The sequence below is a fragment of the Paroedura picta genome, chromosome 4 (genome assembly GCF_049243985.1).
Source record: "Paroedura picta isolate Pp20150507F chromosome 4, Ppicta_v3.0, whole genome shotgun sequence".
Lineage (NCBI taxonomy): Eukaryota > Metazoa > Chordata > Lepidosauria > Squamata > Gekkonidae > Paroedura > Paroedura picta.
In genome coordinates, this window is record NC_135372.1 from 116,768,332 (window position 1) to 116,784,272 (window position 15,941).

The window sequence follows — 15,941 nt, forward strand, 5'->3', positions numbered from 1 at the left end:
CTGTGCATGTCCACCTGCTGCCCTGCCTGCTTGGTCAGAGCAGGAGGGTTGAACCTGCAGTTACATTGTCCATCCATGGAGGGAGGATGGGCCTGGGGAGATGCAGCCACCTACTGTGCTAGTGGCTCCTGGACGCTGGGAAGGTGGGTTGGACCTGCCCCTTAATCATGTTGTCTCTGTGCAGAGGGAGGGTGGGCATGGGGATACACAGCCACCTGCAACCATGTGGGTGGCTCTCAGTCCCGGAGGGAAAGCTGGTCATGTCCTGCTGTGCACTGTACTGCAATGCACTACAGCCACCGAGGTGGCTCCCAGGCCGGGGTGAAGGTGGTTGGCCCTGTGTTCATATTGTTATTGGAGAAGGATGAGCCCAGCCCATCCCTACTACTTATTTAAAAGCTCCCCTCCCCCCTCTGGCCTGGACACTGGATTAGAAATCACTTAGTGCAATAAGGCGAGAATATTTTATTTTTCTTAAAAAAAAATCCCTTATAAACAATTTCTGAATCAGAAATTCATTGGAAGAGAAAGGAGATTGTGCCCTGCAGAATGGCTTTGCAAAAATGGCAATGAGGCAAGGACGCATTATATGTACAGTGGGCCTACGTCCAACCTTTTCGGCTATCGGATAAAAGGGTGACGTGTTTTACAATGCTGAGCCTTGTAAAAGTCTTCAGGGCTTTGGGAGCCTGGCTGGATCCCATTCGGCTTCCCTGCAAGGGAAACACAGGGGTTGGCAAAACAGAAGTCGGAGAAAGAAGCCAATTGGAGCTGTGCTGGGTCAGAAGAAGTTAAAAATAGCAGCAATTACCAAACAAACAAAAATATCTGTGTCTTGGTTACTGAAGAAAGATCTGACTGACTGCACTGCACTGAAAGCAGGTGGGATGGGACAGCCATTTTTGCAGAACCACTTTTCTAATACAATCATGTTTAAATGAATGCTTATCCTGCTGTGCGAGTAACACTTTTGAGTAGATAGATTCAGGTAAGGTAGCTGTGTTGGTCTGAAACAGCAGAACACAGTTTGAATCCAGTGGCCCCTTTAAGATGAACCGTGTTTTATTTAGGGTATAAACTTTCCTGGACACAGGTTTTTACCCAGACTAAAACCTCGTTGGCCTTAAGGGTGCCAATAGACTTGTTTCACTTTGGGTATGTATTTGCAATGGTCTATTGCCACAAAACCTTTCCAAGGAGCCCAGGGAAAGCTGGTGCTCCCCTTATAAAGGCCCAAACTTCTGTACATTCCAGCACCTCGCAACAAATCCCAGAGATCAGACAACACATAATAGACTTCCAAAATGGTGGTGGTGGGGAGTTGGGAAGGCTGGAGAAACTCTCCTATGATACTTGAAAACGAAAATGATTACACAGTCTGCTTGTTGCCTCTCTGGTCGACGCACATCATATGGGCCTCTTGTGTGTTACTCAGATTTCTGTTCTCCAAGACCTCCCACAAATGTCTTTCTAAATGGTGTGAAAGAGCACTGAGTAAGCTCCATCTATCTGGAAACTCCACCCAACTCTTTTCTGTTGACTGCATCTAAGGTTTGGTAGTTGACACCACGTCTCCAAGGATGGTCCAGACAGCAGCTCCATTCCGAATTGCTACCCTGAATCAACCACACTTATCACAAACAGAAGAACATTTGAGGCTTCCAGTTTTCCAGTGTGAGTGGAGTGTTCCAGTCTATGAAGCCCAATGCCCTTTCTTCAAGTGCCCAAGGAACCCTGTAATATCAGGCAGGCGAGCCTCCAGTCCAAGAAAAGAAAGAAGAGTGGTAGGACGAACCATATAATTACTTTTTGAGGCTATTCCTTTCTGGAAAGAGGAATAGCAATTCCAACAGCATTCCCAAAAATTGTACAAATATTCATCTATGGCCTTGTCTGTCCCTGTATATAAGATACAGGCTTTGCTGCAGCCCAAATGCTTTTCTCCAACTCTTGATGAATCACTCATAGCTGATGACTTGGATTCTGCAAAAATATGGTTAGAAGTAGAAGCTTCAAAAGAGACCGTGATCCACAGAAGCAGACTTCTTGTCTTTGCATCAAACTCTTTGTTCCAGTGTATAAATTAGGTTATTCCCACACAAACTGCAGCCCTTTCTTCACTTGCAAAAGGTACTTTCCCAGCAGTCAGAACTGCTCGCCCACCCCAAGCATGTTCTGTCTGTTCTCCAGGTTGTGTTGGATACCGGGATTATTTGAGAACCAGCATGACCTCTGTCCCATCTTTTCTTGTTAAGTAGAGTCCATGAGTGAGGTAGTACTCCCTCTGCAGGAAGGCATAGAAGTAGTCCGAGATGAGCAAAATCTGCAGAAGAAGCCAAGCGTTAGTTGCATCAGCCCTTTCAAAACAAAATGAATACATGTACAAACCAAGGCTGCCCATGTCATAACTCTGGCAATGTTTGATGTCTTCTATCCAAAACATATCCAGAGACCAAAGTCTATGGTTACAATCACAAACACTCCCTCAAACCCACAAAGGTTCTCTTTTAAACTATGACTCCTACCATAAATATGACAAAGCCATTAACCTAATTCCAGAGGAACGGCCATTGTTAGTGTGGCGCAGCAAAAAAAACAAAGGATGTTGTGTTGTTTCATATCTACCCCACAATGCTCAGACCACTCAAGAGCTCTTACATGGGACTGTTTACATGGAGAAGCATTCCAAGGCATTAATTGCCCTGCCTCCTGTAGGCCTTCCAGAAGAAAAGGTGTGTGAGGTGATTTTGTTATTCATGTAGCTCAGCTCTGAAAAGACAGCAAACACCCAGAAAGAATAGCTGTGTTTTTAAAACACTTCCCTCATTTACCATTCTGTCCAGCTAGGGTGTGCCTTTGACCTCCACCACAAGGAGTCTGCCTTCTTTCTCCAGAAAGCAGAACTAACAACACCGGCATATCACCATATGACTTCTGAAAAACCTAACTGTCCTGAAGCAAAATCAAGGGCACAGTCGTCTGCCTGTTTTTAAACAGTGTGTGAGCAACACAAAATGCCCTTCCTGCACAATCTCTTGCCAGGAGAAGCAAGAGATGGGGGGTGAGGCAAAATTCAAGGTGGGCATCAGTGACGGAAGCCGAGAGAAAAAACTTAAAGTACCACTGTATGGAAACGGTGGACTGATCTGGGAGTTGATTTAGGTCAGCCATTGTCAACCTTTTTTTGCCCACGTCCCCTTTAGGAGCTCTTCCCAGGTTTCAGGGCCCCCTGCAGTAGGCTGGCCACTTGTGCTATGAACTAGGTTAAAAACGGCCTAAGCTAAGAGTGGAACAGCCATTCTCAACAGGGGGCATATGGCTCCCAGTGGGGCCCTGGCACAATTGAAGGGGGTCAGAGACTAAAAAATGTGAGAAGGATAGCCCAAAGGGTTTATGGGGGATCCTGGTAACTGAACCAATGAAATACCCGTTTTGTCAGGTATGGCAGTGGTCCCCAACCTTTTTATCAGCAGGGACCACTCAACGCTGGGGACCATTCACCGGGGACCACTCAACGCCTTTTACTGAGGCCCGGTGGGGGGGGGTAGTTTACTCCTCTACTCTCAACCACTGCCCTAACGCTCTCTGATCGCTATGGTAATGTTTAAACATCCCTTCAAAACAAGATACAGACACGCCACAACAATGAACATAAGGACAATGACAAATCAATGGGAACCCTGAGCTTGTTTCTCTGCAACGAGATAGTCCCATCTGGGAGTGATGGGAGACAATGACAAGGGATGGGAGACAATGTTGTAAAGGGCCGGGGGGGATGAAGTAAAGGGCCGGGGGGGGGAGGCGTCCTTCGGGGCCCACCTCCAATGAGTCGAAGGACCACATGTGGTCCGCAGCCCACAGGTTGGGGATCGCTAAGGCATTATTAATTGCTAGAAAGTTTGACCTTTGTCAAGGGCAAGAAAAGGAAATATAATCCTCTCCTTTGTGTGTGCTTGAATCAGTACATTCAAGAGGGAACAAATGAACGCACATGCTTCTCTTGGTTGGATGTTCTAGCAGTCTGTCTCACATGTATATGACAAGGTACATTGAGTATAGTTATTCTAGGGGATCCTTCACTTGCAGTGCTCCTAGTTCTAAAGCAACACTCCATCCACAATCTGTTCATCTACAAATAGTCAAGGCAAGCCTCTTTGCAGTGAAGGTGAAAGACTTCAGACGCACAAAGGAGCCTCTGCGTCCAAAGGAGGGGCAAATGAAAAACCATACAACGCCATCTGATGAAGCTGCAGGGCCTCCGTACAAAACACAGATGCATACAGCCAGGGCCTTCTACTACCCTGTGTACAGAGACTATTTTCCCCTGCTCCTTTTCACTAGTCCTTTCCCCCCATTGTTAGCATATACTGTTTATACTCAGCAACAGCAGGCTGAATACAAGTAGCACTGGGAGGGCCAGGCCTCCCGTGTTCATGTTTATTTGCATGCAGACTATAGGCACCCTCTCCTTCTCCAGTGGAGCAGCAAATGGTTTAATGGTTTCCAGCACGCTGCATTTATTCTCTGGGGTTTTAGCTCTGCACTTGACCTGGTTTTTCCTCTTACAGTTAATATCCGAAAGCCACACCTCTCCTGTGCAAAAGTGGCTAAAAGAAACCCCATGATGGCACAAAACGAAAAGCAGACCGAGGGGCATACACATTAACATTCTGAAGCTAAGAGAAATAGGGAGACGACGACACATACGCTAGTAGGAGCTGAGAGAATAACCATAAACATAAGCATCATTACAAAACTGGGAGTTTTGATGTTGCAAATAAAATCAGCTAAAGGTTAGATTTGTTGCCAAATCTCTACAAACTCAGACAACCATGACAACGATAAAAAGGCATAATTACATTCACTTCTGGAAGAGAAAATAGGTTTCCCAGTAACGTTTCCTTCAAAGTAGATTTTATAACTACAACTTCCATTTCATTTATATGCACATTTCAAACTGTCTATAATTACTCTTGATCTGCAGCGGTATGATCCATGCAGGGTTTAATCTCGGGAAACTAATGTTTTTCAATCCACCCTTCATCTGTCTTCCTCCCTTGTTTTGTATTTCACTCCCTCTAACGGTTACATTTTCCCTGCTATATTTCTGCTTCATCTCTTGATGCTGTAGCTATTCCACCCCCACCCCAACCTTCTGTTAACGGCTAAGCAGACCTCACCAGTGGCCATTCCGGAAACTGCTTGGCCATCCCCCATCAGCCTTGCAGACTGCAGCGGCCACTGCTGGACTCCTCTCTCCTACAGCAGATTCCATTATGGACACTCCATCTCACTGCGTCTAAAATGGCTTCCAAGCTTCCACTGATTCTTATTTCCTGTTCTGCAGAGTCTCTTAAATTGTCAGCAATCCCTGCAGTGGCTTGCCCATGTTTGACTCTTTGTATAGTACTTAAAAGAACTTTCATTGATAAACAAACATTCCATTTTACGTAAGGTAAGATCCTGACCCTGCTCATCTGGGGGCAGTCTACCAACCAAATTCTGGCTGAAAATTCCTCCTCCATTGCGATACTCTCCTGCTAGAACACTCCTAACTGGGGATGCCAGCCTCCAGGTGGGACACAGGGATCCCCCAGAATTACACTTCATGGTCAGATTCGTTCCTCTGGAGAAAATGGCTGCTTTGGACTCTATGGCATTGTACCCCTACTGAGGCCCCTGTTTGCTCCAGGCTCCACCCACAAATCTCCAGGAGTTCCTGCTTCCTGGAGCTGGCAACCCCATCCTCCATCCCCTACCAGTGGTCAGGGGGGACCTGGACACCTTATTCCCAGCTCTTCTACTCTCAGAGCAAGGACTGATCAATGAGAGTTTGCTTTGGAGGGCACACACTAAGTACAGGTCTGTGAGCCCCCCTCTCACTCAATCTTTCTTCAAATCATTGACATTACATGAGTATCTAAGCCTTTGGTCCCTAAGTATGCAGATCGATACTCTGTAGATCACTTCAATGAATGGAAACAGAGAAATAAATATTAATACAAATAAAAAAGGGACCAAGGAATTAAAATAATTCTAACATCTATTCTGCTTCTGCATGGATGGCAGTTTGTTGGGCTTGTGCTTTATATTTCAGGTTTCAAGACTAAGAGTCAGTATTCAAATACAGCAGGGCTAGAACTATGATGGGCAGTATTTTCTCTAGATGGGTGATTTCTAACATGCTTTCATAGAAAAAGCCTTCCCTCTCCCAAGTACTCTTGAAGGCAGAAATTCCTTTGGGATTCTCATATGTGGTCCAGGAATTACCGTCACTTGCAGATTCGGGCACAACCAATGACTATATTAGCTTTGAAGCTAAACCTGATATCCTGTTAATTATTAAAGGAAATTTGGGGGGGGGGAAGTAGCTTAACTTAGCTGGGCACTTATCCATTTGGAAAGCACTGTATTCCGACTGAAGGGATAATGCAGTGAGACAGCTTGCTGTTGTTTCCTGGAAAGTGACTCACCATCATGGGAATCTCTGGGTCACTTTGTGATTCAAGGCAGCTGGGTCTCAGAATGTGGCAACCAAGATGACAACTACAAATTGCCCCAGCACAAAGAAGGGTTGCATGAATGCTCACCTTGGAGCTGCAATTCACACGCGAACAACCTCTTGATCAAAGACAGATTTTGAATTCCTCAAAACTGTGCTGCTGTGAGCAAAGGAAAATGTGGCGCTCAAAGGGCTGTAGCACTAACCTCACCCATTCAAAGCCCAACAGCTCTGGGCTCTCTTAATGGCCTTGGATGAACTCATTCACCCAACTCTTTATCAACCCACTTTGTAGGGCTATCCCGGCATTTGTGAGACTAACAACATTCATATCATATTTTCTATTCAGTGGGCACATCCACTCTCAAGAATGTGCCATCAAGCACAATTCTCAGCAACAGGCAACAGGGAAGCTTCATTTAATCAATCCTAATGTACTAGTTCATCAAAGAGATACAGAAGTAATTTCCTCATTTCGTGTTATTTTGTCAGAAGAAAGAGGTCTGTTCTCAGAATCAATGTGACTTAGAACAAATATAAGCACAGGGAGTCTAACGGCTGCTCAATGAGGGCTCAGCACTTTCCTTAAGGCATTCAGGGTGTTATTTAAGGACACTCTGGTGAAGACAGATGGACCAGCCCGGCCAGTTTTGAAAGAGGACTGGGAAAGCTTGAAAGGTGAGACAGGAGGAAACTGCTGCCTCTCTCATGAGGAGGAACGTGACATCACCCAAACCATCTGTTTGGTTCCTGGCTTCCTGATGGCCGAGCAGGGTTGACGCAAACAACAATAAGGAACTCTGCAAGACAAGCTCTCCAGGACTCTCCTGCTGACAATGTGACATAGCACAATAGGTTTTGTACCCAGAGGGCACAACCATTCATGAGAAAAGGTAAAGAAGCAAAATGCTCAGCAGATTGTACATGGCAGCGAGGACGTGGACTAGCAAAGTTATAGTGGGATTCTGTGTGTGTGTGTGTGTGTGTGTGTGTGAATTTGCATGTATCTTCCCTGCTGTGAACTTGGATGGGACAAGGCCAATGCCAACCTTCTACTTCCTTATAAAATACTAGATAAAGTAGACAGCTGCGACTCAGGCTGAAGTCCACTGCAAGGTATTCTGGGAGCATGCCTCACTGAACTTGATGGGACTTGCTTCTGCAGGTAAACAAGCAGAACAGAGGCAAGGACAATGGTGGCTCTTGCCAACACAGTTTGAGAACATTTCACAGAACATTTTGCCTAGCCTACAGCTCTAGGTGGCCCTCTAAAGCATTTTAGTTTGTGTGTGTGTGTGTGTGGGGGGGGGTTCTTTGTTTAAACTGCAAGCCCTCAGGACAAACTTAGGTGGTAATATATGATAACAGCAATGGCATTTGCAAGCAAGTTAAGGACAGAGAGGTCAAACAAATTCAAAATTAGCCATGATTTTCAGATTCTTATCGTTTCTAAGCCTACAGGACGCTGTTTTAAATGCTGGGGAACCTGGCCACTTTTGTTCCAGATTCCAGATTCCAGCAGTGCCGTTTCAAACAGTTACAACTTCTAAATCTACTGAAGTCAGTAGCCTTAAAAGCATGTAATTCTTTAGGATTGCACTGTATATCATACCATAAATTCCACTCATCTGCTGACACTGACATCTCCCATGTTCTTTTAAATGACAAACAGGTCACTGACATTAAACTAACAAGAAACAGATTCTGGTTTGTCAAAGATATCTATAAACCTCTGTGCATTTATTTTGCTATGAATGTCTATAGGAAATGCTTGTTTTGCTGCATAATCCATGCTTTCCAAGGTGCACACTGGATATGAAACCTAGAGCACCCATCACTTCTAGCTGTGGACCACTGTGTTTGAGCCATGGTCCTACAACTGTCTTCTCTGGTTTCATGCTGAGCACTTATAGCAATTCTTTATTCTTTCAGGACACATGAGATTCTTTCTAAGGTATCTCAATATGTTCAGTACATGGTTAACTCCAGCCTCAAAGCACGATGCCCTTTAAAAATATGTTAATCACGTTGCTCACTGTCAAGATAAAAGTCCTTGTGCAATCTTTTTCACATTAAAAGAAGCCCTCGGTTATTTTCAGGAGAAAATGCAAACCATTTGGCAGGGACATACCTTGAAAACAAATGGGCAGTTGGCAATAGGAAGAGAAATAATTGCTGTTGCTTGAAACAGGGCAGAAATCGAAGTAGGGATGGAATTTGGAAAGGGGAGTTGCTTCATGGAATTAACAGCATTTATTAGAGTTGACAGATGGGAGCTAACTAGGCATAGGGGACCTAGTTTAGGAGCCAAAATTTCCACTGCTACTTAAGCGGATGACTACCTTGAAGTGCTGAAATTAAAGAAGAACAAATGAAGCGCATCCTAATCCTACACTGGCTGCAGATAGTTCAGATATGGCAGGGATAGCAACATTTGACAGGACCATGATCACATCCACACCTCCTTATTTCTGTAACTGTAATTGGTTCCCAGGCAGGAAGGTGGCATGGTATAACCTGATCTTGTTAATTTTCAGAAGCTAAGCAGGGTAAATATTTGGAAGGGGAACCACCAAGGAGGACTCTGCAGAGGAAGACAATGGCAGACCACCTCTGCTTCTCATTTGCCTTGAAAGCCCCTTGCTGGGGTTGCCGTAAGTCAGGCAGGACTTGACAGCACTGTACACACCCAATGGGTTTCCCATAAAAAGAGAGCGCTTAATTCAAAGGAAATCCTGACCTTGGGATGCAACACGATCTGGCTCAACATACTCTGTCTTCCAAGCAGACAACTGGCCACAACTGTACAATGGCTACTGGGATAGGTTCATTCATGGTTATTGGCTAGAACCAAATGGTACGCATCAAGATGGGGCAGCCGTGTTAGTCTGTCTGTAGCCGTGGAAAAGACTGAGAGTCTTAAAGACTAACGGATGTCTGAAGAAGAGAGGAGTAACTCATGAAAGCTCATCAATGTCACAATTTTTGTCAGTCTTTAAGGTGCTACTGGGTTCTTATTCTTTTCTAAATAGCATACAGTAGTGAATATTGGTTCCTGGGAGGCTTATTATTAGCTGCCACAAGCCTTTGTGGGAGTGGCGGGATAAAAACACAACAAACAAACAAATAAATAAATGACAGAGGGAACGTTTGGCCTCTGGTGGTATTTGTGGGCCCTCTGGGTCATCTGGCTGACTAGTGTGTCATAATGGTTAGAGGGTCAACCTAGAATATGGGAGACTCAGGTTTGAATCCTCACTCTGCCGTGGAAGCTTAGTCGGTGACTTTTTGGCCCATAGCCTAACTCTGACCTAACAGAGCTATTGTGAGGATAAAATGACAGAGAGCAGAATGATGTGAGAAGCTGTTTTGTGTCTCCACTGGGCAGAAAGGCAGAGTATAAATAAAGGGTTACAAATTGCTGGGTTCAGGGGACCTTTGGTCTGATCCAGCAGGGCCTTTCAGGTGTTCTTTTGGGCGGTCACCTCTCTTTCCTTTGGATCTATAATTTGGCCACAGAAGCCAATGTTAAGATGCATCCTGGTTTTGAGCTGGATAACAGCAGAAGAATCTAGATTAGGAGTAGTCAAACCGCGGCCCTCCAGATGTCCATGGACTACAATTCCCATGAGCCCCTGCCAGCATTTGCTGGCAGGGGCTCCTGGGAATTGAAGTCCATGGACATCTGGAGGGCTGCAGTTTGACTACCCCTGATCTAGATAGATGGTGAAGCCGACAAAAAAGCTCTACTAGTCAAGCATACTAAACACCACCATGACAGAGAAAGCAACTTCTCTCCTAACTTGCCAAGTTGAAATAATAAGTTCATCACGCATTCCTCCCATTGTTGTGCTCAGTTCTCCAAAAATACAAACCAAACCCAGGGGTGGGCAAACTGTGGCCCTCCAGATGTCCATGGACTACAATTCCCAAGAGCCCCTGCCAGCATTTGCCCACCCCTGACCAAACCAAACCCCTCCTTGCTGTGCGTGCCAAACTGGACCCAAAAAGGAGAAACGAAATCCCAAATGCGCAACGTGTACACATTTTTGCCAGCATCCCATACCCACTAGCCATGACAGAGGGCAGGGATATAAGCACCAGATATCAGAACTCTGCCACATCCTTTGGAAACCTTACCCGTCATTATAGAAACACTTTGTAGCCACCCTTCGAAAATGCAATCTGCTTTAAGTCTCAGCAAGAAAGGTGGACTGTAAAGTACGAATAAATATAAATCAAAGCTCAGATTCCAATTATATTGATTTCTGTATTAGATACTGAATTCAATGCTTTTGTTTGTTTGTTTGTGCTTGTGGGGCATCATGGGACACCCCATATGGCCAGGAACTCAAGAAGATTTCTCAAGCCTTATTCCTCGCCTTGTTTTACTAACCTGACCTACGTTGAATGTCAACGTGATGGCGTAGTAGAAATTGGAGTTGGCACTTCCTGCATAGATCCAGAGATGCCATAAAACAGGAAAGAGCAGGGAGCAGACGATGAGTACACAGGAGAGGATGAAGATGTTCCGGAGGACTGCAACAGAAAGCAGAGGCGTCATTAAAATAGGTTTAGTGATATGCTGATGAGTCCTGGCCTTTGTACCATACCAGCTATAAAGGGGTGGCAGATAGTAATTTAAAGGGTGGTTCTAGAGACAGCAGCTATAGAAATCTTTCTGGCGAGAACCAATAATTAACGGCAATTCCTGGGTGCAACAAGAGCATTGACAGGATTATTCTGAGCCTATTCCTCAGCCCCCGCTTCTTGGATTTAGGCAGGTGCAAGAGACAAAAGCACAAGCCGTACCCCCAGTAAGGGTGGGGAGTTGTGAGGGGAACTGAATGGAAAGCTATTTTGGGACTGTGTTTTTTCCCAGTTTAAACTGCAACAAAATGTTAGTGCTTTTTTTGTAGTTTATGCAAGGCATTTTCTTTTTCTTGAGCATGAAAAGACAACAGAATCAAGTAAATATCTGGTACTGGTAAAGCATTCTGTTTAGATGTGTGGGTAAAAATCCATTCAGATAAAGGATTCTGTTGTGAAATGTTCTGTTCCAGAACTGGAAAATTGACTTTCTCAAAACTTCATTCATTCATTGATGTTTCTATGCCTAGCCTTTTCCATCGAGTCCTCTGTCAATCTCACTCCCCTGAGGTGGTATCCATGCTGGCTCTGGCTATGTAATCATCCAAGACCTTCTTTTCTCATTAAAGCCCCCCCCCCCCAATTGTATTACAGAACCTCTTCCTACCTCAATCAGCTTCCTGAGATTAATTATGGTTCTAAAATCTCCTTTTGCTTCCAGTGTCTTATAGCTTAGGAATTGCCATTAAGACAGTTATTGCTTATCTGTTCATATGCCCTCTTTTTAAGGGAACAGGCCAGCTATCCAAAATGAGAACACGCCATATATTAGCAAATTTTGCTATGAAACACCACTATTACAAAATAGCCTAAATATGGCCTCAAAGAAAATTTATTTATTTATTATTATATTTATATACCGCTCTCCCCGAGGGCTCAGGGCAGTTTATAGAAAACAGGGAAGGATACAATTAACACATGGTAGCAGGCAACAGTAACAGCAATAATATTATAACAATCATAACAAGATCATAGCAATAACACCATAAAATAGAAATTGTGGGAGCCTCAGCTCAACTCTTCCTGGACCCCATGGGCAACTGATTAATGTTGGTCGTAGAGGCGGGGAGCTTGACGGCCAACTGGAAGCGGTGGTTTGGTCGACCTCAACCAAATGCCTGACGGAGGAGCTCCCTTTTGCAGGCCCTGTGGAACTGTTTAGGTTCTCTGCTGGGAGCTCGTTCCACCAGGTAGGGGCCAGAATGGAAAAAGCTCTGGCCCTGGTTGAGGTCAAGCGGGCTTCCTTGGGGCCAGGGACCACCAGGAGGTTGGATGTAGTAGAGCGCAAGGCTCTCTGAGGAGTGTAGGTGGAGAGGCGGTCCCTCAGGTATACTGGGCCCAGATCACGTATGGCGTTAAAGGTGATCACCAACACCTTAAGCCTGATCCAGAATTCAACCTACAATTCAAAATACAGAATTCAAAATACAGCAACATGGTGCTTTTTTATATATTTATTTTGGGGGGGGGAATCGGGCATGAAACTGGGGTCACTGTGGGTAGGCAGGTAGTTGTGAGTTCCTACACTGTGCAGGGGGTTGGACTAGATGACTCTAAAAGTCCCTTCCAACTCTATGATTCTATTATATTTCACACAACTGACACAATTGCTTTGCAAATCGAGGTTGCACTTCAGAATGAAATAAACCTAGATACACTATTAGGGCCAAGCTAAATGACACATTCAGCTACAAGTCGGATTGAGAGAACTGTGACCCAACATGGCTTTCTATGCATATCTAAGGAGAACTTGGTCACCCTAATATTGCAAAACTTGGTTTGGATCAGAACCATAACACTAGGATCCACCATTGTTTTTCCAAAGCGAAATAATTGAGTGGGGGGGGGGGGAGGAGAAGAAGAAGAGTTGGTTCTTATATGCCGCTTTTCCCTACCTGAAGGAGGCTCAAAGCGGCTTACAGTTGCCTTCCCTTTCCTCTCCCCACAACAGACACCCTGTGAGGGAGGTGGGGCTGAGAGAGCCCTGATATCACTGCTCAGTCAGAACAGCTTTATCAATGCCGTGGCGAGCCCAAGGTCACCCAGCTGGCTGCATGTGGGGGAGCGCAGAATCGAACCCGGCATGCCAGATTAGAAGTCCATGCTCCTAACTACTACACCAAGCTGGCTCATATAACTCCTACTCGATTTGTGGCCAAGCATCCTGTGTTGTTTGGCCCTTAGAAATGGGCTAACGTAAGCAAAAATGCAGTTGGGCACAGCCGGCTGGCTCTTATTACAAAGGCTGCCCCTCAGGCAAATCACTCCTGGATGCAAAGCAAAAAGCCTTCTCCAGCTGAATGCTTCTGGATGGCTTGCCTCTGCAAATAGCCTCACAGCAGGTGGTTAAAGTCATCCAGAAGTATGATTTATCGTCAGTCTGCACACCTAGAAAGAGGCAGAAGAAGTGCACACAGCTAAAGTGAAGTTGAATCAGCTGGAGAGATGTTATAGTTTGGGGCTGCAGCAAAACATGCTCCAGTGTGATCTGGAGGAGGAATGCTTTTAAAGGCTGCAATCCTAAAGAATGAACTTTCCTGGGAATGCACCTTTCTAAATAACAAAGTACTTACATCTGAGTAGTTGTGCATAGGACTGCTCCCTGAAAATGCCAGGGAGAAGTTCCAGCAAGGTATTACCTTCTACCAGCTAACAACCTGAACTGGCTCATACATTCAAAGAATTACGCCTGATGTATGATGAGATCTGCAGGTTTTTTCTGCAGAGAGGCTGGTGAGCTCCCAAAGGGGCACCTGAACCACCAAGAAATAGCATCTATGACCCAGTTCTTAGGAAACAGCTCCCCTATGATGTGCAGGTGTAGCTCTATGACATTAGGCCCTGGATCCCAATTCAGAAGAACCTGTGGGGATGCTAAACCAGAATCTCTCCTCTGAAACTTTCTTTTAATGCAACAGCAATCCCACTCACACACAAATACCTTTTGGACAGAAGCCCATAACTGTTCTGTTAGGCATGCTATCAACAGTAAGCAACCCTTGGTCTCCTGACCCATGATGGGAAGAGCAAGTCATTGCCCAAATCATCTCTTGTTTCAACACGCTGAGAAATTGTAAGGAACCCCCTGCTGGGAACAGAACGGACTCCCTCTGTGCTTTGAGAACTCCCGAAGGATAACAAACCACCAGATGGCTGGGACCCAAACATTTCAACATGGTTAGCATACTGTGAATCCTGGGAATATGAGCAAACACTGCCCTGGATGTCCAGAAAGGTCTTCTGCAATTAAAACTGGGCTGTGCTTGGCACGGAAGGGACCGTGAACTTCTGAGTGGAGAGTGGCTGAGCCAGGAGTAGCTGGAAGGAGAAGAAACAGTTTGCGAAGAACTTACATCGATACAGGTGGTTCCAGAGTGGCAGAAAGGCCATGTACAGGGCGATGTCTCCCACTGTTGGATAGGACTTGAAGATGGAAATGATGGCAAGCTGAACAAACATGAAGAAAATAGGGTGCTCCCTACAAAAGTAATGAAAAGATTGTTACGTTAATGGGATGGTATTGATGCCACTGGAATGCCTGAGGCTGTTTTACAATGAAAACATAAACAGACCCCCAACTTCTCCAGCTAAACTGAAGCCTATGCCACTTAAGACTGTGGTGGTGATCATATGTTTGATTACTTCCCAAGTTACCTTGCCAAGGTGCCCAATGTGCAAATGTGCTCTGGACAGTTTTTTCCTATTCAACTACATGAATCACGTAAAAACGAGATCTTTCTTCCCCCTGCTCCTCCTCCAGTAAAAGTATTACAGACCCAAGAGGGCTATGATCCAGAATAAAGAAAAAGAAGAGCTGGTTCTTATATGCCGCTTTTCTCTACCCAAAGGCGTCTCAATGGGGCTTACAGTTACCTTACCTTTCCTCTCCCCACAACAGAACCCTGTGAGGTAGGTGAGGCTGAGAAAGCCCTGATATGACTGCTCAATCAGAACAGTTTTATCAGTGCCATGGCAAGCCCAAGGTCACCCAGCTGGCTGCACATGGAGAAGGAGCAGAGAATCAAACCGGCTCATCAGATTAGAAGTCCACACTCCTAACCACCACACCAAGGAAAGTCAGCACACCCCAGCTCTGTACTAATCTACTAAATTGCTTTGCAATGCCTAGTTCTCAAGAACACTTCCGGAAGAGATCCACATCACCTCAGTGATGAGCAATTCTGGTCCACCATTACCTCAATTATAAAAGTCGAGCTATAGTGGCCACAGGGGCAGTTTTCATATTTCCTATATGGCTAAATGGAACAGACTGAAGCCTTTGCTCCAGCAGTAAAGTTGTCACTGCACCACAGTGTGGGCTGAATGGTCTTGGGTTTTCTGAAGGGGTTTTTTAGGGGCATCTGCTACCTTTGTACCTCTCCCAATATGCATACACGCACACACTTCTGCTAAGGAGCTCGTAGTGGAATACACGAGTTATCTCAATTTATCCTCACAGCACCTCTTTGAGGTACGCCAGGTGGAGAGATAGTAATTTGGCCCCAGGTCGCCCACTGTGCTTCATAGCTATGACTTCCCTGCTGCAGATTCAGCACTCGGTCCCCTACCCACCATGCCAGCTGCCCACATTTTACACACAAGGCTAACTTCTTCTCCTGACACAGCAAAGATGATATCCTGAAAGTGGGCGGCTGTATTCCCCTTGAGCACCGCTTCACGTGAAGCTGTGTCTACGAGCACGTGTCCTGATCGTAATAAAAGGAGGAAAGGGCAGGGGGCAGAAACAAGCCTGCGGAATATCTCATCGAGCCCAGAAGGCTCTTGTAAA

General features: G+C 45.3%; 1 protein-coding gene across 1 annotated transcript in view; it reads right to left on the reverse strand.

The window, feature by feature from the left end:
- Positions 1-441: 441 nt before the first annotated feature.
- PIGU (phosphatidylinositol glycan anchor biosynthesis class U) overlaps positions 442-15,941 on the reverse strand; it is a 38,056-nt gene continuing 22,556 nt past the window's right edge. The window contains exons 10-12 of the mRNA XM_077335314.1: positions 14,506-14,630; positions 10,899-11,041; positions 442-2,323 (exon numbers count right to left, since the gene is read on the reverse strand). Coding sequence (XP_077191429.1) covers positions 2,210-2,323; positions 10,899-11,041; positions 14,506-14,630 — 382 coding nt within the window. The 3' untranslated portion in view covers positions 442-2,209. The remainder of the gene's footprint in view (positions 2,324-10,898; positions 11,042-14,505; positions 14,631-15,941) is intronic.